Source organism: Ovis aries, chromosome 13 (genome assembly GCF_016772045.2).
Source record: "Ovis aries strain OAR_USU_Benz2616 breed Rambouillet chromosome 13, ARS-UI_Ramb_v3.0, whole genome shotgun sequence".
Classification (NCBI taxonomy): Eukaryota; Metazoa; Chordata; class Mammalia; order Artiodactyla; family Bovidae; genus Ovis; species Ovis aries.
In genome coordinates, this window is record NC_056066.1 from 17,807,809 (window position 1) to 17,833,513 (window position 25,705).

At 45.4% G+C, this 25,705-nt stretch overlaps 1 protein-coding gene and 1 long non-coding RNA gene across 10 annotated transcripts in view; one reads left to right on the plus strand and one right to left on the minus strand.

Moving 5' to 3' along the window:
* Nucleotides 1–22: 22 nt before the first annotated feature.
* On the minus strand, nt 23–13,175 carry LOC132657550 (uncharacterized). The gene is made up of 2 exons (XR_009595904.1): nt 12,674–13,175; nt 23–4,897 (listed from the first exon to the last, which is right to left on the minus strand). It is a non-coding gene; the product is annotated as an uncharacterized LOC132657550 (long non-coding RNA).
* A 395-nt stretch (nt 13,176–13,570) lies between these two features.
* PARD3 (par-3 family cell polarity regulator) overlaps nt 13,571–25,705 on the plus strand; it is a 569,666-nt gene continuing 557,531 nt past the window's right edge. For all 9 annotated transcript variants that reach the window (XM_027976558.2, XM_027976565.2, XM_027976560.2 and 6 more), the window contains exon 1: nt 13,571–14,009. In XM_027976558.2, coding sequence (XP_027832359.2) covers nt 13,890–14,009 — 120 coding nt within the window. In that variant the 5' untranslated portion in view covers nt 13,571–13,889. The remainder of the gene's footprint in view (nt 14,010–25,705) is intronic.

Here is a 25,705-nt window from a genome sequence, read left to right on the forward strand (position 1 = left end):
AATAATAACAATAATGACAGTGTGAGGTAAGAACCATGTTTATCAAGTACCTTCTGTAAGTCAGAGACTCTGCTGATTTAGTCACTGTATTACTCTGACAACACACAGATGGAAAAATTTATTAAGATTTTTTTCTTGATGTGGACCATTTCTTAAAAGTCTTTATTGAATTTGTTATGATATTGCTTCTTTTTTTTTTTTTTTTTTTGCTTCTGTTTTATGTTTTGGTTGTGAGGCATGTGGGATCTTAGCTCTCCAATCAGGGGTCAAACCCACACCCCCTACATTGGAAGGTGAAGTCTTAACCACTGGGCCACCAGGAAAGTCCCCGAATTTATTCATTTATTTTTTGAAATGTTTACAAATGAAGAAGTTGAGACTCAGAGCATTTCATGTGCTGGCAGTGAATAAGTGGCAGATAGGTGATGAATAGATGGCCGGTCTAGGATCCAAATCCAGACTCTTAGCTAATGCCCAGGTGCTCTGACTGCCCAGTGATGTTCAGCTCTGGGTCTGGCAAGCCCCACCACCTCCCTCCACCCTGTGCTTCTGCAAACCCCATAGGCCCTGAGCTGTTGCTCCCATAGAGCAAGATGTACCACAATTGGGAACCTGTCTCAGTGTTCTGTTTAGAACATTTTTTCCTATTTGAAATGGTTATGTTATCTCTCCCATGACTGAAATGGTTACCACTGTTAATGCAAGAGCTATTTTCACATACCAGCTATTGCCTGAAAACAAAAAGTCCCATGAGAATAAATATGACCTGTCAGGACAAGTTCTAGCAAGTTGTGTTTAAGGTTATTTGTACTTTCCAAAGGCTCCTTATTTCCAGTTCATAGATAAATGTGCATCTTTGTATGGCAATCTTCTGGAGATCAGGACTTGTGTTTTTCACTGCTTTTATATTTCCTTTATCATTCTCTAAGAGCTTGGTATTCTGATGAGGTGTTCAATAGTGGAGTTGCTGTCTGGTTGATGGCAAGTGTGTGTGGAAATCTCAGACTTACTGAGTTTCCTCCTATCTAGGTCATGAAGAACTCCAGGGAATGAGAACCTTATTGGATTGGATCCTTGATTGAACAAGTTTTTAACATCAACCTGGGGAATGATCAATTGATTGCTAAACTTTGAAAAAAAATTTTTTTGGTGCATGTATGCCATAGAAGAAGCCCTCATCATCTTAGCATAAAAAATTAATACAATGGAATCCACTTCCAATGTGGAACAAAATTTTCATATTAGTTAAAAAAAATTATTGGGGTTAGTAGATTAATAGTGTTGTTATTAGTTTCAGGTGTACAGAAAAAGTAATGTGTTATATCTACTTTTATTTATATTCTTTTCGCACATAAGCCTTATATTAATTAAATTTTTTAGATATTTTTGATTGGGATTTATCTAGAAAAATGAAACTAGACAGCAAAAAAAACTAAATTGTAAAAAAATGTGTATTAAGAAGGTTTAGATTAGGTCACATTATAATATGAACTATGTCCTTTTTAAAAATAATGTTATTTATCTCTCTATTTTTGTCTGTGTTGGGTTTTCATGGCTGCTTGCGCTTTCTCCAGTTTTGGTGAGCCAAGGCTACTCTTCAGTTGCAGTGTCTGGGCTTCTCATTGCAGTGGCTTCTCTTGTTGCTGGGTTTGAGCGTTCAAGAGCTTCAGTAGTTGCGGCTCCCAGGCTCTGCAGCACAGGCTCAATAGTCATGGTGCACGGGCTTAGTTGCTCTGGGGCATGTGGGATCTTCCTGGATCAGGGATAGAACCTGTGTCGCTCCTGCATTGGCAGGCAGATTCTTTACCACTGAGCCACCAGGGAAGCCCTGAACTAAGTCTCAGAATAAACCCTAAGGAAATTATTTAATCTGAGGAGAGAGAGCACTTTTCTGACACAATCGAATAATCCTCTGCTGATTTTACACTGTGACGATGAAAAGAACTGTTTCTACAAAAATGTGCCCTAGATTCATCAGTTTTCCCAAGGGCCTTTCTTAATCCTTTGATATTCAGATCATTCTTTTCTGAAGCTCCATCTTCATTACCCTTGTGGGACCTTCTTCCGTCTTCAACAGTCCAACCCAGGTGGACCTTCCCTGGTCCACAGCGCGGCTTGTGATGAGGATGTTTGTCCATATTGTTTCCATGAAAACCCAGCTATTTTATGAGATTACAGTTTTGCTCTGTGCACATCTAAACCAGATGTTTATAACCTCAGACCATCAGATTCCTAATGTCTTATGACCTTGGTGACCTAGACGGCAATGGAGACGTGGGCATGGAGCAGAAAGGGACATCATCATGGTTGTGCATGAGCTCCATTAGTGGCCCATTTTGGTTGTTGTTTCTCAAAGTTATGTGAGTTTGGAGTTAAGAGAAAAATATTTGCCCGTCCCAACTTGAAGTGGTGGGATGGAGGGAGAGGAGGGAAGAAAGAAAAAGTAAGGCTTCCCAGGTGGCACAAGTGGTAAAGAATTCACTTGCCAATGCAGGAGATATAAGAAATGCAGGTTCAGTCCCTGGGTTGGGAAAATCCCCTGGAGAAGGAAAAAATGCAGCCCACTCCAGTATTCTTGCTTGGGAAATCCCATAGGCAGAGGAGCCTGGCAGGCTACAATCCATGGGGTCACAAAGAGCCACACATGACTGATCACTCACATATACGGAAGAGAATTCGCTTTTAACTGCCTTTCTCACTTCATCCCATTCAGCTCTCTCAGTGTTCCATATTTCTCTGGAATAACATCCTTCCTCCTGTTTCAGCCCCAAGTCTATTAGCCGCAGTTACTAATGTTTCCTACCACCTACTCTTTTCCCCAACCCCAAGCACTGGGGGAGAGAGCCTAGAAGGGCCTAGAAGATAAAAGTGCTTCTCCAAGAGACATTGGGCCCCTTAAACAATGAGGACATGGATTTAGGCCCTGAGAAAAGGTAGGAGGATTGCACCTTTAGTCCCCATCCCATAATTTAAATTCTCAGCACACCCCGGGGACCAAGGCGTAGCTCCCTGCAGCAGCTGCTCTAATTACAGCCCTTCGGGGAATGCCGTGATGCTCCCTCCAACCTCCCTCTCTACCACCCCACCCACTGAATCACTGCTGCCCAGCCCAGGCCCAGAGCCACCACTTCCAATGCTCTCCCAAGGTCTAAACCAATGTTAGATGACCATCCTTTCAAGAAGCACTGTCTTAAACCACTGTCTTATGTCTGTAGGTTATATGCTATCCAGAGTACAATAATCTCTGTTAATGAGATGAATCTACTTGTACTGATGTGAAAAGCTGCCCAAGATATATTAAGTGAACAAAAATGTGCAAAACTGTATCTGTAACAGAACGTTTTGCTAAATGATTGGTATTGACATATATATTAGTTCACGGAACTGGGCATTAAAATGGAAGATTCAATGACATCAACACTGTAGGTAGGATAGATGTCAGATACCATGCAGAGAATGACACAGGTCACCCTGGAGGAATCTTCAAAGTAAATACAGAAAACTAGTTCTGGGACCGTTGAATCCTGGCACCCATTTTGAGAACATAAGCAAGTGGAGATGGAGGGCTTTGGGAGAAAGTGAATTTGAAGAGTTCTGCTACCGAGGCCAGGAACAGGGAAGTGCTGGAGCCCCTTGAGGATGGGCTCCTCCAGACCCTTGCAGAGTTGGGTTTGTGTCCCTCAGAGTTGGGGGACCTCACGGATTGGTGCCTGATTCATGCCCGACAAAGCAGAAGCGGCTTGTGGCAGGGCAAAGAGCAGAGGGCTGTTTCCGCAAAGTGACCATGCTCCCATGGATCTGTGTGTATGGAGATGTAATGCATGGCTGTTTCTTGCAGATCCTGGTAAGAGAGCCAGTCTGCTATCACTTAAAGTCCACTAAAGTCCAAAAGGAGGGGTGGGAAAGGCCAGGGCCTCCCTCAAAGAGTCTGAGCCAGGAGTGGATCCTGAGACCTGAATTGGGCAGGATCCCATCGAAGCAGAGGCATCCTCTAGGCCTGAGGGCCTAGCAGGGGACCCACAAGGTGACCCTGAAACACCCCGGGAAGGAGGTGTTGACTGGAAGCATTTTTTCCGCCCAGTGTAGTAGCCAGCAGCTGAGTGGGGTGGTCCGCATCTCTCATCACTTGTGCTCCCCACCCTCGACTTGGCCAAGCCAGCAAGTGGGAATGAAAGAAAGAAAGTGAAATCGCTCAGTTGTGTCCAACTCTTTGCAACCCCATGGACTGTAACCTACCAGGCTCTTCCGTCTATGGAATTTTCCAGGCAAGAGTTCTGGAGTGGGTTACCATTTCTCCAGGGGATCTTCCTGAACCAGGGATTGACCCCGGGTCTCCCACACTGCAGGCAGACATTTTACCATCTGAGACACCATGAGGAGAAAAAAAAAAAAAAAGAGAGAGAGAGAACCAGATGCACCATTTGCCGGAAAGGAAGTATCTTCTTTGAACGAAAGGCTGAATTGATGAACCAAAGCTTGGACTGGATATCTAGTTTCTGATTTGCTACTGTGTTTTGAGATTGCATGACAGTCTAGTTCCTAAAGACTGAGCAAGAAAATTGAGGAGACTGCCCAGTGATTAGCCAGTGGCAGGGGAAAATTTCCCTGCTGGATCAATTTTAAGGGGCCTTGGAAACAAAAATACAGCAGTGTTATTCTCACACCTCTTCGTTGTGCTTCATGGAAAGACTGGTTTCATAAACAAGGTAAGAGGTCCCAGAAAAGAACCACCAGCTCCGGTTATCTCCAGCGGGGTGGGGACAGGAACTTGCCCCCTTTTCCTCTTATCTGTTTCCACCGTGTTTGAATTATGGAAGCAGAGCATGGGGACTTTTGTAATCAGAAGAGCCGTGATGACAAACATGCCCATCTAAAATACTAGGGCGAAAAGTCATCTCTGTAAGTGAAAAAAAAAAAAAAAATATGGTGAGAAAGAGAGCAAGTTGAAAAACAAAATAGCAATCATTGTAGCTAACATTTGTAGAGGCCATTCCATTTTCCAAAAGATTTTCATCTTAATGATCTCATCTGGTTGTCTCAGCAACCCTGGAGATATGCATTTGAATTATTCACATTGTGCAGGTGTAGAGACAGAAACATTCATAATTGTTGGTCCCTTTGCTTGGCCAACAACACTGCTAGTAATAATAAGGCTCAAATTTAAGTCTCTGCCTGTGAGTCCCATATTCCTCCTATTGCATAACATCAAGGGCTGCCCTGAAAGAACATTTAGTTGTCAGGGAGCATTCGCCCAGCCCACTCCCTGTGGAGGGTACGTGGTCCCCTGGTGCACAGGACACGATAAAGCCATGTTGGCATGGCCTGCATTGACAGTATTTTCCTGAATTATATTCCACTTTCCTCTTTAAAGAGGATCTCTATGTGTTCCCTCCCACCTTCAAACTGATATTCTTGCTGGATGCCTTGCCTGTCAATGACTCCATCATTTTTCTAGCATCACAGTCTCAAACTTCAGTTTTTTTTTATTTCTCCACCTCATTTTATTCCAAAGTTGGTCATTTTAAAATCTTTTAGCTTCTCTTCTAGAAGAACTTAGATCTGTTCATAATCCATTTCCATGGATTGGACATCCCCCCTTGGTTCAGATGTTTAATTTCCTACTTGGCTCACTGCCAATTGTCCATTTTTAAATTTGCCCTTTTCTGGAAGCTTTTGTCTGACTACTGAGGCTTCAGCCTCTGTGTTTCCATTTATACACTCTGTGTTATAACAGTCTGTTTACATCGCTCTCTGGCTGTCTCCATCCCAAGAAGAAGGCTGTCCTTGAGGACATGATTGTGTCTTACCTTTTATCACTATTTAGCACAGTGCTTGGCAAAACACTAATTTCCCAATGAAAGCTGAAAGAGTGAATGAGTAAATTTTTTACAAAGGGACATCTTTGAAGCACATGAACTCTGGGTGTCACAAGCGGGAAGAATAGTGCTGGATGTCAGAGGGAGAGAGACAGCAAGCTGTATCACTGTATGTGGGATATTTCCAGTCCAGGGACTGAACCCATGTCTCCTGCATTGGCAGGCAGCCTCTTAACCGTTGGACTACCAGGGAAGTCCTAAAAGAGAGACCGGTATAAAAGGCCCCTAACACACATTTTCACCCTTTACTTTCAGCCACTCACTTCCAAGAGTTCCACTTCCATAAGGCCTGTCTGCTCATCACTGCTTCGCCCAAAGCCTGGATCATCCTGCTTCTTGCTCAGTGGGACTCCCTTCCTGAAGTTCCTGGGAGCCACCCTCAGGATGCTGGCAGGAATGTCTCCATGCTATCTCTGAGCTGAGCAGAGACCCAGGGCCACAAAGGGCAGCTTGCCTCGGAGAACTTCCCCATCCGGAACAAGCTGGTAGCCTCTGCTGAGATGCTGAGCAGATGACATTCCAAAGCACAGAGAGAGTGAGGTTTTGAAATTGAACTCCTAGCTTAGCAGCATTGTAAGAGGAGGGAGGGTGACTCAGCCGTCTCATGTCAGGGGCAGAGGAGCAGCTGGGCTGGGTGTGTGCTGCTCAGCACACTTGCATTACTGCCTAGAACACCAGCACCCGGGTGCTGGATTGTATCACGGAGCAGCCTTGAGGCCAAGTGGGTCCTTCTGACATGAGCAGTCTGGCTTTGTGGAAGGAAGACTTCCCGTTGTCAGCTGGGTGAGGTTGAGGGGTGGAGGTGGAGAACTTTGGGTGGAGGTGGAGGTGGGGGACTCTGGGTGGGGGTAGAGATGAGGGGCTTTGGGTGTGTCTCAGGTGGGGTAACCCAGGTTGGCCCACTGCCCAGAGGTCCTCGGCGAAGGTCCTGCATGGTTGGTTGTTTTTTTAACGTTGATTAATTTGGCCGCATCGGGTCTTAGTTGTGGCATGTCGGCTTAGTTGCCCCTGGACAGGTGGGATCTTAGTTCCCTAACCAGAGATTGAACCCACATCCCCTGTATTGCAAGGTAGATTCTTAACCACTGGACCACTGGGGAAGTCCTGCCGCATGGTTAATTCCACCACAGTGACTGCAATTAAAGCTTCCCTGTCACCCAGCCTCATTGTTTCAAGATTTGAGAATTTCAGACATTTAATCTTGACAAGGTCAAGAAAAAAATATATTGTTCCAATGATCAACCACAATGCATTTTTTCCCTTCTTTACTGAATGAAGCTGCTCAGCCACATTTGCTAAAAAAAACCAGTCTTTAAAAGCGGATTCATATCCCCTGACCCGAAGTCCTTTAGAGCTGATTATCTAAGCATGGGTGCGAGGCTTCATGTGAACTCATTTCATCCTTTTCCTTTTAATCATCAAAGATTAAGTATCCTCTGGGCGAGGAGAATTTTTCTTCTTAAGAAATGATTACAATCATTTCCTTGATCTGTTCCCCTTCCTACCTCATTTTCTCAAAGTCTTGGAGTAAAAATAAAAAACAACCAATGACTTCAGTACTTCGTGCTTCTAGGAGAGCCACGCCCACTTTGGAGAGACTGCAGAGTGGTCCTCCCAGCTGGGAATCCCAATTCAGACTACGAGCCTCACTTCCTGTGCCTCTGGACTCCTCCAGCTTAGAAGGTCAGCACTCTAGGCTTTGCTGGAGAACTTGACCCAGGACTTTGTTCTCAAAAATTCAGCTGAAAGAACCTCAGGTGGAGACACCTCTCCACACTACTGGCTGCTCCCATCTGCCTTGGGTCAAGTGGCCACTGGCAAGTAGGCAGCTCAGACTGCTTTGCTTGACTCTCCTGCAGATCTGTCTCCAATAGCTCAGTTGGTAAAGAATCTGCCTTCAATGCAGGAGACCCTGGTTTGATTCCTGGGTTGGGAAGATCTGCTGGAGAAGGGATGGGCTGTCCACTCCAGTATTCTTGCGCTTCCCTTGTGGCTCAGCTGGTAAAGAATCTGCCTGCAATGCGGGAGACCTGGTTTCGATCCCTGGGTTGGGAAGATCCCCGGGAGAAGGGAGAGGCTACCCACTCTAGTATTCTGGCCTGGAGAATTCCATAGACTGTGTAGTCCATGGGGTCACAAAGAGTTGGACATGACTGAGTGACTTTCACTTTCTTACAGATCTGTCTTCCAATAGCTGGGTTTTAACATCACCAGTGGTGCTGCCTTAACTCTGCTCCATGTGTTTCTGGGCTGGCCTTTGAGGACTTGATTGACAAGCTCCCTCATTCTTAGGCTTTGGAGCATGGGAAGCAGAGAGGCATTTGATGAAGGAACCATGGCTCTTGAGCGGTGGATCATGATGCTGGATGGATGGATAGAAGGATGCAGGAGATGGCTTTCTGTAAGGAACTTGGGATCTCTTCCTGCACACTGAGGTTGGGTGACATGGGGGCATCTAGAAGTGGTTTTCCAAGCAAGGTAGTGGGGCTGACACAGCTTCCAGGCATTTCTGGGAACTGGCATAGGACAGCAAGAATATGGTAGATAGTCTGGTGACTACCGATGGACTGGTTGAGGGCAACCTGGACTATTTTGAAGGGAGGACTTGGATGCCCCATGGTTGGGTGTGAAAGTCAACACCACCCCATTGGAAATCACAAGCTGGTGAGTCAGGTGCCTTTTGGATTACACCAGCCTCTAGGGTAAAGACATTGTCAGATGCAAGGGAAAAGGAGATGGGCCCACCGCATCCCATGAGATTTTCTTCTGATCGGAACCAGGTCAATCTGTGTACTTTTCATGTCTGATGATGAGGGATCATTAAGGCTCCTCCTGTTTCTTGTTCTTTTCCTTTTCTTTCATTGACTTATTCTCACCTGAACAATTCGTATGAACTCAAGATTCATTAGAAAAACCACTGTTTTTAGACTTCTGTTTAATGTTGCACAATAGGAAGATCTGTGGAATCTAAATGCCATTCTTTTTTTTTTTTTGGCTGAAACTGGGCCTTGGATCTTAGTTTGCTGACCAGAGATTGAACCCATGTTACCTGCAGTGGAAGTGTGGAGTCTTAATCAAAGGACCACCAGGGAAGTCCCTTATGTGCCATTCTAATTTCCCTCAATCTTTGCATTCTATCCTAAACAGCTTTACTATTACAATATTTGTACATATGTTAAGAAACCATCTTTCTCCCATCCCTCTGTATTCATGCACTCATTCATCACACTTAGAAGCTAGTATGCAGATAGCCTTGGGAGAACAATTCTGGGAAAGTGCTGTCAGAGAGGGCACTTGTAAGTTCCTCAACAGTGCATGTGGCTTCCAGCCATTAGCAGTTCCATCCTGTAGAGCTTTGCTGTCCAATATGGTGGCCACCAGCCACATGCAGCCACTGAGCTCTCAGAAGGTTAGACACATGCTGGTTACTCAGTCTTTGACGGAAGAGTGAATGCATGATGAATGAATATGGAGGACTGGTTCAAAGGAAGATGTGCTGTATGTTTAAACTATGCACAGGGTCAGGAAGAATTAGTAGGCAAAAAAAAGTATGAAAAATAGTGGTTAATAGACATTTGGTTCTGTCCAAAACTTTCACAGGACATTTGGTCTACACCAAAAGGTTCTCGATATTTGGTCACTTTTCAGTTCAGTTCAGTTCAGTTGCTCAGTCGTGTCCGACTCTTTGCGACCCCATGAATCGCAGCACGCCAGGCCTCCCTGTCCATCACCAACTCCTGGAGTTCACACTTTTGGCCCTGTCCAAAACACCCATGGGGACATTTGGTCCATGTCAAAAGGTCCTTGATATTTGGTCCTGTCCCAAACCACCTGGCATGGATCAAACATGCCCATGATGTTTTGTGTGCATGCATGCTGTATCGATTCAGTCCCATCTGACTCTTTGCAACCCTATCAACTGTCGCCCACCAGGCTCCTCTGTCCATGGGACTCTCCAAGCAAGGATAATAGGATATACTGGGTTGAATAGAATATATCACTGAAATCCATTTCGTCTGCGGCTACTGGAGGATTTACAGTCAGGAAGACGGTTCGCTTGGTGTTTCTCTTGGACAGTTTTGCTCTAGATGGCTTACTTCCACCCCCTTCACTTCCCTCTCCCCCAGGAAGGGGCACTTCCTCTGGGTACCCTCATCATCTCCATATGTAGCACCTCTCATACCCTGCTGCTAAGCTGCCAAGTCGCTTCAGCCGTGTCTGACTCTGTGCGACCCCATAGAGGGCAGCCCACCAGGCTCCCCCGTCCCTGGGATTCTCCAGGCAAGAACACTGGAACGGGTTGCCATTGCCTTCTCACACCCTAGTGGCTGCCTATTCATGTCTGAAACCATTTCCAGCGTCAGAACCTCTTGAAGGAGGAACTTTCATACCCAGCCCACAGTGCTGTGCTTGTTATAAAATAGACAGACAATAATTAATTGGTGAATACGGATCAATTGCTCCTATTAGATGAAACTTGTGTGAGGCAAGGCATTTACGATTGTTAATGTGGTCTTAAGTATAATACTGCATAGGCATTCAGTATGTGTGGGAAACATTTCAGAGATAATTTCTAAAATACATATGATTTTTAAAATTCCTGGAAATATTTTATTCCTAATTATTAAAACTTTTAAGGGTATGCTGTTAGGTAATTCAATACTGCTCCTACACACATGGGGTGTGTATTTATTTCACAGTGTACATGAATGCTGCTGGATAGAGTTGAATTTATGGTCCATGTGGTCACACCTGCCCATTTACAAAATAGGCACAAAACCCAGCTAGATTCTAATCAATTTTCAGAATTCTCTGATGTTTTCAAAACCAATTGAAATCAATCAATTATAAAATAGAGAGATATTTAAGGTAAGAGTCATAATTTTTTTTAACCAAAATAAGCAGAATTTAAGACAGTAAACACACTAGAAAATATTTGCTTAACGTTTGACCATTAACTGTGATGAGTTTGCTTCTCAGGGGTCTGGGTTTGCTTTTATGCTCATCTCAGGTCGGAAGCAATACAGTCAAACTGAATATTTCGTGGATGTGAGTGCAGTCTGACCCTAATGCATCTTTATGGTTAGACACTAGATAAGTATATTCGTGAAAACAGGTTTATTGTTTGTGAGAAAAGTTTATGAATTTGACTCAAGACACCAAAGCGTCTGGTATCTAAAATTAACACAGCATTAGTTTTTCATCAGTTATTAATATAGAGGGAATCACTGTATCTAGATAAACTAGGTAGATTTAAATAAAGACTTAAGGTTTTATCTGGTTAGTTAAATCACATTGTAATTATTAATCTTATGATCACATTTTTGAAAAGCTGTCTAAACATATTAATGATTTAATGGTGGAAGGCATTGATGTACACAAAATGGTACAGGAGTACTTGGATGCTGTCTCTTTTCTGAATTCAGGCCTCCTTCCCCAGTTCAGCTGTAAACACTTTGCTGGCTTGAATTTGTAATGTCTGAATTATAGTTATTGGAGTAGCTATCTTATTTTAAAATCTATATTTTTCTTACTCAAAAAAAAATTCTGCTTTCCACATGGAAGTTCTCTAACTGTGTGTGGGATCAAATTAAGGGAAGTGAGCAGAGATTTGATTGAAGGTCACGAGTCCTGGTCCACACACTAAACAGCTGTATCGCCGATTCAGCAATTTCTCGGAGCCTTGGACTCCTCTCCCAGGCTCTCCCTCCCCCTCAACACCCTCCTTTGGTATCTGGTCCTGACTTTGTTACCGTTCACCCAACTTCATGATGTGTGCGTGTATGCCCAGTTCCTTAGTCGTGTCCAACTCTTTGTGACTCCATGTACTGTAGCCTGCCAGGCTCTCCTGTCCATGGAATTTTCCAGGTAAGAATACTACAGCCAGTTGCCATTCCCTTCTCCAGGGGATCTTCCAGGCATAGGGATCAAACCTGTCTCCAGCACTGGCAGGTGGATTCTTTACCACTGTGCCACCAGGGAACCCTACATTACAGTAACTGGACTCTACAAAACTATACACTCCCATGTGGCAGCATGCACTAAGTATCTTAACACATTATTTTAATCTTAATAATTTATCTCATAATTTATGGAGACCATCAGCCCCACTTTTCAGCAAATAAAACTGAGGCTGGAGAGAGATTGAGTGGCATTTCTAAGGCACAAGTAAATGGTACAATTACTATTTCTACCTACCTCCCAGCATTGTCTGATGTCCTCTGGCTATTCCTGAACTTGCCTTTCAACCAGAACTATTTTGAGAAAGCCCCACTCTAAACTAGTATACTCCTCTCTTTCCAAAGCATTAAAACAGAGACAACATCTATAATTATCAGTAATTGTTGTTGTGGATCCAAGTATTAATACAGAAGCAAGGAGACCTCTGCAAGATTTGTTGTCGTCGCTGTTACAAACTTAATTATTGGGTAGAAATGTTGAAGGTTGCCTCTAAACAGAAGAGGAGTAAGAGAGCCTTTCCCATGAATGCATGGCAGGAAATGGGTTCTCTTTCTGGGTCATCCTCTAGCTTTCTCTGGCTGGCCTTGGGCTAGTGATTTCAACACTCCTTAGCATCTTGGAATAAGATGGGATGATGACACATGGTGCATACTTATTGCACTGCTTTGCCAGGATAATTGATTGTACTGGTCAAGGGTTGCAGAGGAGTGGAAGTACCTTGTGTATGACAAACCGCACTATACCTGGGGCAGTGGAAAGTGCAGGGATCCAAAAAGCAGATTAACCTGTCTAGTTTCCTTAGTTTAAAAAGGGAAGTGGACGGTCACCAACTGTACCTGCTGAAGTTCTCTTAGAGCCCACGGAGCTGTCGATCACTTTCACAAGCCCTAGAGACGCTGGCAAGAATGAATCCACTATCGTTTGGGGCAGACCCGGGCCAGCGATGACTCTGTAGACACTTGCATTCTCTGAACAGAGAGACGCACAGTTGCCAGGAACACTGAGATTCCTGCCATAACAGAGGAGCCTCAGTTACTTTTCTTGACGTGGTGTCGGTTCCTCTATTAACTGTCGCGGGTCCCCACGCAGGTGACTCCATGCGGCGCTGCTTTCTTCCCCAGGGCTGCGGTGGCCTTCCTAGTGCATTGTTCCTGACTTTGCGTTCAGATTGCTTGGGTTGCCGAATTCTAAGAAATAAAACGATGCGAACTGCTGATGTCGGAGTTGCAAACGACAAAGCGGGTGGGTCACCACGGGGTCAAAGGAACTTCAAGGTAAGTGGTGGCCTGGGGAGAAAGGACTCCCCGCAGAGCAGCCCCCTCGCTCCTGGCCTCTGGGGGCGGGGTGGGGGGAGGTTGGGAGTTGGGGGGGGGGGTCGGGCGGGAGCCACCCCCCGCGCCCCCCGGACCTTTGGGGTAGTGTGGAGTCAGCCGCGATTCCGCCTGGGCCCCTCCAGCGCCAGGAGGGGGATCCACAGCGACAAAGGAAGCGGGGTGCGGGAGGCGGGGGCCGGGGGCTGCGGCGCCCAGGCTTGCGGGGAGGCGGAGGAGGGAGGCCGCCCCGCGCCCCGCGCCAGGTCTCCGCGTGTGCAGTGTGTTGTGCGCCGGCCGCGCCCCTCCCCTCCCCTCCCCTCCCTCCAGTCTGGTCCCTTCCCCTCCCTCCTGGTCCCTCCCCTCCTCTCCCCTCCCCTCGCCTCCTCCCCGTCCCTCCCCTCGCCGCGTCCCCTCCCCCGCGGCCCGGAGCGAGCGCCGCGCCAGCGCCACACGGCCCGGCCGCCGAGCGCGACGACACACACCGAACAGGTGGCCGGAGGCTGCGGCGCCGCGCGGGCACAGGCGGGCGAGCCCGGGGCCAGGCCGGGCTAGGCGCGGCGAGGGCCACAGGCCGGGCATGCGAGCCGATCGGGCCCCCGGCCGCGGCCCCTAGCCTCGCGCCCCGCGCCCCGCGCCGCGCGCCCCGCGTGCAGTCGCCTCGGCCCAGGGCGCTCCGGGCCCTCCGGCCGCGGTCACCGAGGGGCGCGGGCCGGCCCGCGGCGGCGGCGGCGGCGGCGGCATGAAAGTGACCGTGTGCTTCGGGAGGACCCGGGTGGTCGTGCCGTGCGGGGACGGCCACATGAAAGTTTTCAGCCTCATCCAGCAAGCGGTGACCCGCTACCGGAAGGCCATCGCCAAGGTGAGGGGCCGGGGGCGCGGGCGGGCGCGGGCGGGCGGCCGAGGGGGCGGAGGAGGGGCGGAGGCGCGGGAGGAGGGCAGGCGCCGGGATCAATATGGCGCTTCCTGGAAGGGGAGGCGGCGGCGGCGGCGCGGCGAGGGAGCGCGCGGCGGCCGGCCCGGCCTGCGCCCCCCGGCCGGGCTGCGGGCCGCAAACTTCCCCGCGCCCGGCCCCCGCGCCGCGGCCCCCGCTGTGCCTTCGAGGCCTGGCGGCCGGCGCCCCGAGCCTCCGGGGAGCCGAGCCCGAGCCGCGGCGGGGCGTGCGGAGCCTGCTCCCGGCCGCGGGCTGCGGCCCCGGCTCCCCGCCCTGGGCCGCGGGCGGAGGCCGGGCGAGGGAACTTTTCCTGCTGCAGCGGAGTTCGGCCCGCGCGCGGGGAGAGTGGCTCGCTGGTGCCTCTGCGCGCCCCCACCCCCGCTCCTGCGTGCCCTGCCGGGCGGGGGTCCCGGGGCGGGTGGCGGCGCGGCGCCGGGAGCGACCAGCTCCAGCTGGCTCGCGATCGTCGCTGGAGCCCAGCACTTCGGAGACCGAGAGGCCCGGGAGCACAGCTGGCTTCTGGGAGGAGCACGGCCTGGAGATGGGTCACCGGATTCCGAGTGTTCCTGCCGGCACCTCCCCGTGGACCCGTCTGCACCGAGCTCCCTGCGGAGCCCGGGCCGCGCCCCGGCCTCGAGTGGAGTGGATTTCCCTTTTCCCGGTGGAGTGATAACATTGTCTCCACTTCCCTGCATTCCTCTACAATGTGTCAGAAGTGAAAAGGCTTTTTGTTAAATTGTTTTATCGTCTGTGTCTGTTTGACAACAGCCCACGCCTCCCAAGTTTCTCTCGAGCACCTGAGGATATTTCCTTTGCGCCAGAGGAACGTTGGTTGGAAAGCACAGTCACTTTAAGAATTCCCGTTTTGTCCCCGATCTTGGAGTGGTTTGAGCCCTGTGGGTCTGAGGGCCACAGAGGAAAAAAAATTTTTACACTCCTGTTTTGAGGAGAGAGGAAAATTAGCCCATGTTTGGCCTTTTAAAGATAATCTTGGGGAAGTTCAAGAACATGACAGTGATGGAAGATGTTGACTTTACTTGACGGCTCTAAGATGTTCCTTACAGTTTGTTGAACTTTTATTGAAAATCAAATAAAATTAGTGGAAATTGGGCACCTGCTTATCTTGAACCACTGTCAACCTCTGAACATACCTTGAGCATTTTAAAGGGTTGTTTATGGGTGACAGTTTGTGATCTAAATGTTCGGTACCAATAATTAGATTGCACATGTACTCAGGAAAGCAACAAAATAAACCGTGAGAGGAAAGAGAATAATATATACTTTGCAGTGTGCCCAGGTTCCGAGTACAGAGGAGTGATGGATGTTTCTTGGCTTACATGCTTAAAATTGACCTGCTTAACATTAGTCATTTACATGCTTAAACATTAACATGCTTAACATTAGTCATATTTCCTTATGCACACGATGCATGTGGGTGGAACAGCTTGTTTGGGAGATACAAATGTAGTTGTTTGGGTCATTTGTATGCTCCACAGAAATTCTTAAGCATTTACTGTGACTGAGGCATTGTTCTGGGTGCTGGACATCTGTGAGATCCACTGGCTGCTTGTGGAAATTGGACTGTGAGACTCAAGGAGAGAGGCTACACGGTCCTGCAAGTGAGGGTAGCCAGCCTTCGGACTGGCGAGTTACATGCAGTGGGGAGAAGACAGGCCTCTGGGGTTTTGAGTAGATGGAGTTGAGAGGCCTCGGTGAGGGAGCTGGACTTTGTCTTTAGGTATCAGTGGTGGTGGTTTTGCAATGACTGGGGAGCATGAAGAAGGAAGCGTCGGTTTCTGCAGGGCACCTGGGAAGGCACCCAAGAGAAGCAGCATCAGAGCTGAGTTTTGAAGGGTAGGCGTGAGACTGATTATTGTTCCTGGTGGAGATGGAAGGAAGGAAGGATCATGCTCAGAGAGTGACGGTGTTATTGGAGTTGGATATAAATGACTCAGAGATGATTCAGGGGCTCCAAAATTGTTTAAATTCTCTTTAAGTGCAATTCACAGTTCAGCAGGTAAATTTTAAAATGGGCTTTGTGGTCTACAAAGTTCGGTCATCGGATCACAAGACTGTTGACTCTCCAGTGTTGGATGAGCTGGAGTTTCTTCCAGGTCCATTTGTATTTTTTTCCTCTTAAATGATTAGGTAATGGCTAAGATGAAACTTAGTGGTTCTTTCCATTTTGCCCACCTCCTTTAAAATGGTTATGAAGCAAACACTTATTAACACTTGTTTTAACTTTTATCATCTTATCTCTTCCTTACCCCTTACTGTTGAATAGAACAAGATAAATTTTGTATGAAGAACTGGGTAACTGGGTAGCTGTAGAGTGGTGTTTGGTTGCTAGGTGACATGTGCCATCCTGAACTCCCATCTGGTGGGGGAGAATGGGGGAAGATCATGTTTATGGCTTTGTATAAAAACCAGCTAAGCTGGAAAAAGAAAGAAAGAAATTAAAGGAAAAAGGAAAGAGAAAGAATGATCCCAAGCCGCTAAGACTTTCTCTGCGGTGAGCATTTTGTGGTGTGGTGGGGCTAATTTTTGGCATTATATTTAAGCTGTTTTCAGGTTAAACAAATACGTTTTTCTGGGCAGTGGAGTGGTGTGACTGAATACCAGAAATGTCCTCAATAAACAGATATTTGAAGGCTTACAGTTATTCATAGCACTTTTTTTTTTTCTCCAGTTAAAAACTGTTTTTCTGTTTATGATCCCTGATGGGTGAAAATTGGTTGGCTGTTATTCCCCATCCACCCATCCTCATCTGGACCATCTCTGAGGAGGGTGCCCTGGAGACATGGAGGACCCTGTCATATGGACTGTTCTACTCCTACCTGTGGCCTGAGTCATCCATGGTCCCTGATGGACACAGGGTGCAGAGCACCAACTGCCCAGACTGTGTAGTGTGGTCACTTGGCTTCTCAGGGCTTTGCCTGCTCTTTCTTTATTCTCAGTGGATCAGGGCTGGCCTGAGACTTCCCATTTTTTCCTGCTGTGCACCTCAACTCTGGTTAGCAGGAAAAAAAAAAAATCTCCATTTTTTTTTTTTAAAATTGTTTATTTGTTGAAGGGCTACTGTGTGCAAAATGCCATGCTCTATGAAGAAATGTAAGGCTGAATTCATGCTCTCAAGAAGAATGTAATGTGGGCAATAGGGTGAATATATTAAACTATGAATAACAGTAGGCAGTAACATTAATTAGCAACAGGGTGGTGCATACAGAGAGTAGCTGCTTCTGGATTTCAGAGATGGAAGTGGTCATTATAGCCTGGGGGTGGCAATCTCCTGGAATCCCTGGGGTTTGCATATACTAGGCTTAGTCAGTGGGAAGGCTGGCCTGGATTTAGGACAACACTTCCTAACTGGGTAGTGGGGTGACCCCCAAAACCACCTGCCTGGCCTAGGAGTCCTGGTTTGACAGGTGTCCGGTGGGTCCCGGCGTCTGAGTCTGGAGCGTGTTGGCTGCCATGCTGAGGGGTGGAAGGGCGGGCATTGCCGGTGAGCATCAGAGCTAGTTTGGCTCCTGGGCTGCTCTCCCGTCAGATGGCTGCAGGACCAAGCTGAGGAGGGCCAGGAACGCCAGGATGAGACCCCGAGGCTTCGTACAGTCTGATGGTCCAGGGGGACTGAGGTGTTTGGGCAGGACTAGTTCTCTTCTGGGCAGAGGACCAGGATCACCTTCAGTCCACAGAAACGCTGTTTTTTTTCACCATTTAGCCTTGGGTAGGCCAGCCCTACCGAGCCTCATTTCCTCATCTTGAACAGGTTCCTCCCCTGCAGGGTTCCTGTGAGTGCTGAGGGGTGATGAATGGGCAGCTCCTCAGCTCTGCATCTGGATCCCTAATTGGTTTCACTCACCAAATGGTTTCACTCACTTGACTGCCTGCAAGACTTTTCCCGAGTAGTCTGCTAGTCCTGTTTGGGTTTTTCCTCTTTGCTCAGGAAGACAGTGTGTAATTTAATTAAAGAATAGGTAGGAATGTTAATATTTGCCTAAGCAACACCACAGTCAGAAGAGCACATTATGTGTGTGTGTGTATAAAGTAGAGAATGTAAAAATCACGGCTGTTACAGCTTTACTCTGGGTTGACTTCTGGGCCTCCATTTTTTGTGTGTGTGTAGGGGCCACTGCTTCTGTTCCTTGAGCATGGAAACCTTAAGAGTTATTTAATAGCAATTTATCTGTGGCTCAGCTGGTAAAGAATCCACCTCCAATGCGGGAGACCTGGGTTCCATCCCTGGGTTGGAAAGATCCACTGCAGAAGGTAAAGGCTACCCAGTATTCTGGCCTGGAGAAAAGAGTCAGACATGACTGAGAAACTTTCACTTTCAGTTTAATGGTATAAAGAAACCCCACAAACATAAATTTATGGGCGGTAACTTTTGAAAATATACTTTTCTTTTTTTGGGGTGAGGAGGACTGTTGATTACCAAAACCATGTAAGTCATGGTTTGTACGAAGACTCTTGTGTTTGGTGTTTGATTTCTTGCGGACAGATGGATGACCACATGTTGTTACACATTCGCAAGGTTATTGAAACTATTAGGAAAATAGGAAACTTTTAGGAAATTGTTGCAGAGTTTGAATGACCGTATTTTTGAATACTGAAATGAAGTACATTTTATTATTTTGTTAACATTTTCTCATCTTCCTCTTCAAAAGGAAAAAAACAAGAAACATGTCTGAATGGTTGATCTTTCTAAAATGTACCTTTCCATGTACTCTTCTGCTTAAGGACCCCAGTATCAGCTTTCCCCAGAGGCCAGGTCCTGCCGCCTCAGCAGAGCCTGTCCCTTGTAGGATCCCTTCTGCCTCTTCCACCCCAGACCCTCCCACTTCACCCCTACCCATTCGGCCTTGCTTGCACTTTCCTGCCTTTGCTCTGGCATTTTCAGTCCTGCGTAGATCACTTGCTTGCTTCACATCTGCTACTCTCTTGAGCCTCAGCTCAGCTCAGGCTGGCCCCGCACCCAAGGCTTGTGGGGGTCTGCCCCCACCCCGCGCCCACTTCCCACAGCTCCCATACTGACCTGGAGGAATGTGCTTTGTTGTGGGTGCTTCAGGGGGTTTGTTTTGGAACAGAACTATGCCCCTTCTCCTCCTGGTGAGGTGCTTGAAGGTGATGGTCCTGCCTCAGTCTTACTGGTGGTATCTGCCACGTAGTCATCTTACAAGCTGAGTAGGTGCAAAATTGAGGATAAATACATGGCATGTATTCTCACACAAAAAGTGCACTTTTGCTTGGAAGACTGTATGATTTTGAAGACTTTAAAATTTGGTATGTTTGGTGTATTAGGACAAAGAGATTGATTTAGTGTGGTTTCAGGGTACCTGGAAGTTATTCTTTGGTATCATTTGTTTTCAAGGAGTTTGGTCCATTTTTCAGCCAGAGCAGAGGAATCATCCTGGGGTTTGCTTCTGGCCTGTTTCAAGGCTGGTGGCCAGGGCAGTGCAGGAATCTGGCCTCAAGACACACCTGTGCTGGGTCTGGCGCTTCTAATTCTGTCAGTTGGGATCCGTGGGTAAGTGCCAGGAGTAAACAGAAATGTTTAGGATCTGAGATTCATAGGGAGAATCTGGCGATGAGACTTGCTTCTTGGCTTGTGGTGAATGTGGTGAATTGGGCACGGGAGGTAATGTGTGCATACGTGCACAGAATCTTCATCTGTGCTGGAAGGTTTGTTCAAGCCTAGAGTTGGATGCAGGTGGGTGGTGGTTAACACTTGAAAGGTGACCCGAGCCCTCTGCCCTTTTTCAAGGATGGAAAGAAACATCCATCTTGGAAAGTGCTTAGTCTGGGAAAGTGCTTTCCCCAAGTGGAGGTGCTTTTCCATGGGGTAGAGGTGGGCAGCCCACACAGGTGACTTTTCTCCCACTTGGCCACTCACGTAGCAGTCCAAGTGGCCATCAAGGTCAATGGCAGTGGAACAGGGCTCAGAAAATTTATGTATTTTACCAATTTTTGGTATCTTTTCTATTTTACATGGAAAAGAGAAAAATCTTAATAAAAAGAAATGCAAAGTTCTATGATCATAATAGGAAGGTGATTGTTTTTTGCCTTATAGTCATTATTTTATCCAATTGAAAAATTTTTTCCATTTGGAAGGATTATGGAAAAATGCTTTTCCTTCATGGCTCTGTCTTCCTGTATCTGACCTTCCATCTTTATGTGTTCCTGCCATTAAATATTACTTTTGTTTATTCTTTTCTCCTCCATCAACTAATATTGTAACTTAGAAATACAATTTCCAGCTTCTTTCCAAATGACTTGAAATGTGAATTATTTAGTTTTTTCACTCTCAACACTAGCTTATACACACACATGAGAAATTGAAAACACATCATAGAAAAAAATATATACATGAATGTCTATGACATGATTCATAACAGCCAAAAAATAGAATAAGTCAAATGCTCATCAACTGAATAAAATGTGGTATATCTATACATTAGAATATTATTAAGCTGTAAAGATGAACGAAGCTGTGATGCATGGCTTACTAGAGATGCACCTTGCAAACAGTATGCTTCATAAAGGAAGCCAGTCATAAAGGCCCACATACTATGAGTCCATATTTACAAAATGACCAGAATAGACAAATCTGTAGATATAGAAAGTAGACTAGTGGTTGCCAGGGCCTGGGGGTTGAAGAATGGTAGGTGACTGTTCATGGGGATGGGGTTGATCTTTGGGATGATGAAAATGTTCTCAGTTTAGATAGTGATGATGGTGGTATGCCTCTGTAAGTATACTATAAACATCACTGAATTGTACACTTTAAATGGGTGAATTTTGTAATATATTGTTATGTCTCAATAAAGATGCTAAAAAAAAAAAAAAAGTCTGCATAAGCCCCTGTGGGCAGAGCTCCATTTTTAAGGTATTTTATGAGAGTCCCATAAAACATGTTTTCTGTGTGAGAGATGTTCAAATGAAGAAGGGCTATTTTTAGGAGTTTTCCATACAACGTGTGAACCTGCTTTCTCGAGGTTGCCTGCTTTCTCCCGGTGCTGTCTGCTAAGCCCCTGACTGCTGAGAATCCGCGTTCCCTAGTGCCTCCGTAAAGGCTTCGCCAACTATCCATTCACCTATTCTGCCTTGTTCTCCCTCAGCCCAGTCCACCAGCTGCCCTGGCGGTTGATTCAGATGACCTAAGATGTCCATCATGGAAGAACTTTTCCAGTTCTTGGTTTTGAGCTTTGGCAGATCCCACAAGCTTTGTGCGCATCCGTTTTCCCATCTTCATCTCCCCATACTCAGAAGGTCTGGCCTGGGCTTCTGCTTTCTGTCCCCCTGGGCAACAGCCACCCTGAGTCTGCATGGTTGGTGGTTGTACCTGTGGGACCATCAGGCATGAGAGGCTTTTCAGAGGCGCGAACAGAGTAGATCTCAACTCCCCGGACCCTCCCTATGAGAAGGTTTTGCTTCCTTTACTTTGAAATGATGGGCTTGACCCACAGGTCAGACATACGCTGTTTGAAAGTTAGGATGTATTTTGCCTGGACTGTCCCTCAGAATTCCTTACTGTCCCAAGATAAATATCTTTTAAAATGAATTACATGTTCAGAAGTAACTTAATAAGACTGTGTCCTTTGTGAAGTGTAGCTGAAGGCATGATTCTGCATGGTTCTAAATGTATGGCATGCACAAATGTATTCATGAATTTGGTATTTTTATGGTGATATCAGTTTAAGGGGTTTTAGAGATGACTGTTCCCTACTTTTAATGTTCTTTAATATTCAGAAATGATAAGGCAAGTTTTTGGAACTCAGATTTATTTTTTCCTGGTGTGTAGTTTTTCTTATTCTTTACTGCATCCCTGTACAGGGATCTGAAAAGACCTCTTAGAGATATTCTATGATACAAAGCAATATTTCCTTCTCTGTTTATTTTAGAAAACAACTCACTATATATAAAAAAAACCTAAGGTTCCTAAATACTAAAAATATGTGGTATTAACAGATGAAAAACACAGAAAGGCTGTTTCTGTGTAAGTGTTTGAGATGAGAGTGGGCTATTTTGTTCTAGTCCTTTGCAGTATACAATAAAAACTGGGAAATAGTTTTTCATGTTCATGATTTAATTTTTTTCAAATCTAATATTGAATCCAGAATTTACAAATAATCCATTTCCCAGGGAACACAGGAAGGCTTTTAAGATATAACATTTGTAATTCTTTTTTTTTTTTTTTTTTGAGAAAGGCTTCTCTAATTTCTTTATTATATAAAGATGAAAATTTGGGGTAAAACGTTTTAACAGTGTTACTGAGATATAATTCCCATACCAAACAATTAACTCAGTTAAGTATACAAGTCAGTGAATTCTAGCAAATTAGCAGAGTTGTGCATCCATCACTGCAGTCAATTTTAGAACATTATTGTTATCCCAAAAAGATACCCTACACGCAGTTAGCAGTCACTCTCCAGTTCCTCCATCCCCCTCAGCCCTGGGAAACCACTAACCCATTTTCCTGTCTCCATTGATTTGCTATTCTGATCATTATAAGTGGAATCATACAACATTTGTAACTACTTTGTAACTAGTTTCACTTAACACAGTGTTTTCAGGGTTCATCCCTGTCATGTTATATGGTAATACTTTGTTTCTTTTTATTGCTAAATAATAGTATATTATATGGATATGCCACATTTTATTTATCCATTCATTGGCTGATGGACATTTGGGTTGTTTCCATTATTATGAATGATACTCCTAAGAACATTCACATACAAATTTTTGTGTGGATGTATGTCTTCATTTGTCTTGGGTATATACCTATGAGTGGAATTGCTGGGTCATATGGTAGCTCTGTATTTGACATTTTGAGGAATCCAAGGTGTTTTTCATAGTGGCTGTACTACTTTACATTTCCACCAGCAGTGTTGAGAGTTCCAATTTCTTCACATTCTCATCAACACTTATTATTATCTGTCCTTTGATTATATCTTAGTGGATGTAAAGTGAAAGTGAAGTCGCTCAGTTGTGTCCGACTCTTTGCGACCCCGTGGACTGTAGCCCACCAGGCTCCTCCGTCCATGGGATTATCCAGGCAAGAATACTGGAGTGGGTTGCCATTTCCTTCTCCACCATTTGTAATTCTGAAACCTGTTGTGCAAAGTCATATGTGAATAATATTTAGCCAGATTCCTGCCCAACAGGGGTATAGTCTAACCTGAGATTCTCTCATTCCAGCCAGCAGCACCTGTAGAAGAAGGAGGTGAGATGTGCAGGTTATTGGTTCCTGGTGAACCACCATATAGGATATGACTAATCACTAAATCCATGAAAGCTGAATGTAGAATTTGGTATTTTTATTGCTTTTTTAGAGATCTAGGTGGAGAAGGCAATGGCAACCCACTCCAGTACTTTTGCCTGGAAAATCCCATGGACGGAGCTTCACTTTCACTTTTCACTTTCACGCATTGGAGAAGGAAATGGCAACCCACTCCAGTGTTCTTGCCTGGAGAATCCCAGGGACGGGGGAGTCTGGTGGGCTGCCGTCTATGGGGTCGCACAGAGTCGGACATGACCGAAGCGACTTAGCAGCAGCAGCAGCAGAGATCTGGGAAAAAACCGTTCAGGCAAATCAAGGGGCTTGCTACATGAAAGCGCCTCGTTTGGCTTGGTAACTACTTAAACAACTGCATCTGGAAGATGGTGGCATTTCTGCATTTGTACTGCCTGAGGAATATGAAATGAGTCATATTTTAAATTATGAAGGCATATACTATTGGGAATATTTTTTTTCAAGGAAACCTGGAAAGCTAATAAAACCCTGAATTGTTAATAGTGGAGTCAGTTTTATCTTTTGTATTTCATGACCCACTTTTTAAAAACACAGATGTTTGGTAAAACACAATTAGCTGGAGGTGGAAAGTTTGGTGGTGGGTGTTTTTTTTGTTTTTCTCCTTCTAGGAGGCAAGCACGTCAGTATGACACAGTCTGGGCCAGGATTCAGAAGAACAGATTACATCATTTGTATATCAGAAAGCAAGAACGGTAACTTCTGTCAGCCTAGGGTCCATGTCCTTCATGGGACTGTTGTGAACGTTTAAAGAGAGAATGTTATAAAAAGGCATTGCAGGAAGTAAAGCAGAGAGCTTGAGAGCTGTTCTGTTCTTTCGCTCTTGCTAAGAAAGGTCACAAGTGATTAAGGCTCACTTGAATAAATGCTTCTAAATTGTTTCTTCTCATCTTCCTTAGAACTGTTCTAGATGTGGAATATTGAATATTTGGGGGGAAAAAAGAGTTCTCCCTTTAAAAGTCTTGAAAGCATTCTGCTGTTTGAGAAATAAAATCCCAGTGACATTGTTATAGATGTTCCAAAGATGTCCATAGAGGAATATCTTTCCTCATTTTTTGGTTTTGGCCATGGTAGTTTTGGACTTTGATAAGTCTCACCAGCTCTCTGAGCCTCAGTTTTCTCATCTGTAATTTGGAAATGTTTTCTTTAGTCAGCAGTCATGGAGATTAAGGGATTTAATATAGATAATTCCCCTGCCATGTTACAGACTCTTAGTCAATTTTAGATCTTTTCCTTTCCTTCAAGTTTCACACAGAAATTAGACACAGTTTTAATGGCTAATTCATAAAATCAACTTGATTTTTACTTGATTTATAATTCTAGTTGTCATTTTTCAAGATGGTTTGTCAAAGAGTTAGCACTTTCTTCTTAAAAGTACTATAGAAATTCCAGTATTTAGTTTTCCAGTTTTGGTACTTTTACTAACTCAGTTGGAAATAGGGAAAAAGAAATGTTCTAATAATCCAGTAGCTGGTTCTTTTACAGATCAAGAAGTGTGTTTATCCTAACTCTGTAGCTTTTTCTGTTGTTAGCCTCTTCTTCTTTTTGTTAACTTTATTTATTTTTGGCTGTGCTCGGTCTTCGTTGCTGCCTGTGGACTTTCTCTGCTGCCTGTGGACTTTCTCTGCTGCCTGTGGACTTTCTCAAGTTGTGCCGAGCTGGGGCTGCTCCTTGTTGTGGTGCTTGGGCTTCTTATTTTGGTGACTTCTTGTTGCAGAGCTCAGGCTCTAGGGTGAGTGGGTTTTGGTAGCTGCACCCGAGCTTAGTTGCTCTGTGGCGTATGGGATCCACCTGGACCAGGGATTGAACTCCTGTCCCCTGAATTGACATGCAGATTCTTAACCACTGAACCACCAGGGAAGTCCTATTAGCCCTTCTTATTTTTTAAAATAATCGCAGCTGCCATACTGCTAGATGAATGGAGATTATGGAACCTTTCTTTGCTATATTTACAATATTTTAAAAGGCACTGGTTACACATTTTTCCATTAAAGAAATCTTTTGAAAGTTGGAAAAAGTAAAACTAGAAATTGTAAATTCTGATATTTTAAAAATCCTAGAGATCTTTCAGACAGCTGTTTTAAAGACCTTTAGCCTTTATTAACTAGTAGCAGCAGCAGTAGTTCTGAGAGTACCCTGGAGCACAAAGAGATAATCTGAGTTACAAAAAAAATGCAAAGGTTGACAGTTTTGTGACCCCTCTAATCCTTTATTCTATAGGCCTCTATAACTCACATGCCCATAACACTTCTTCACTCTTTTCTGTATCTTTAAGATGGTGATTTGGGGCAGCTAAATCAGCAGTAAATGAACA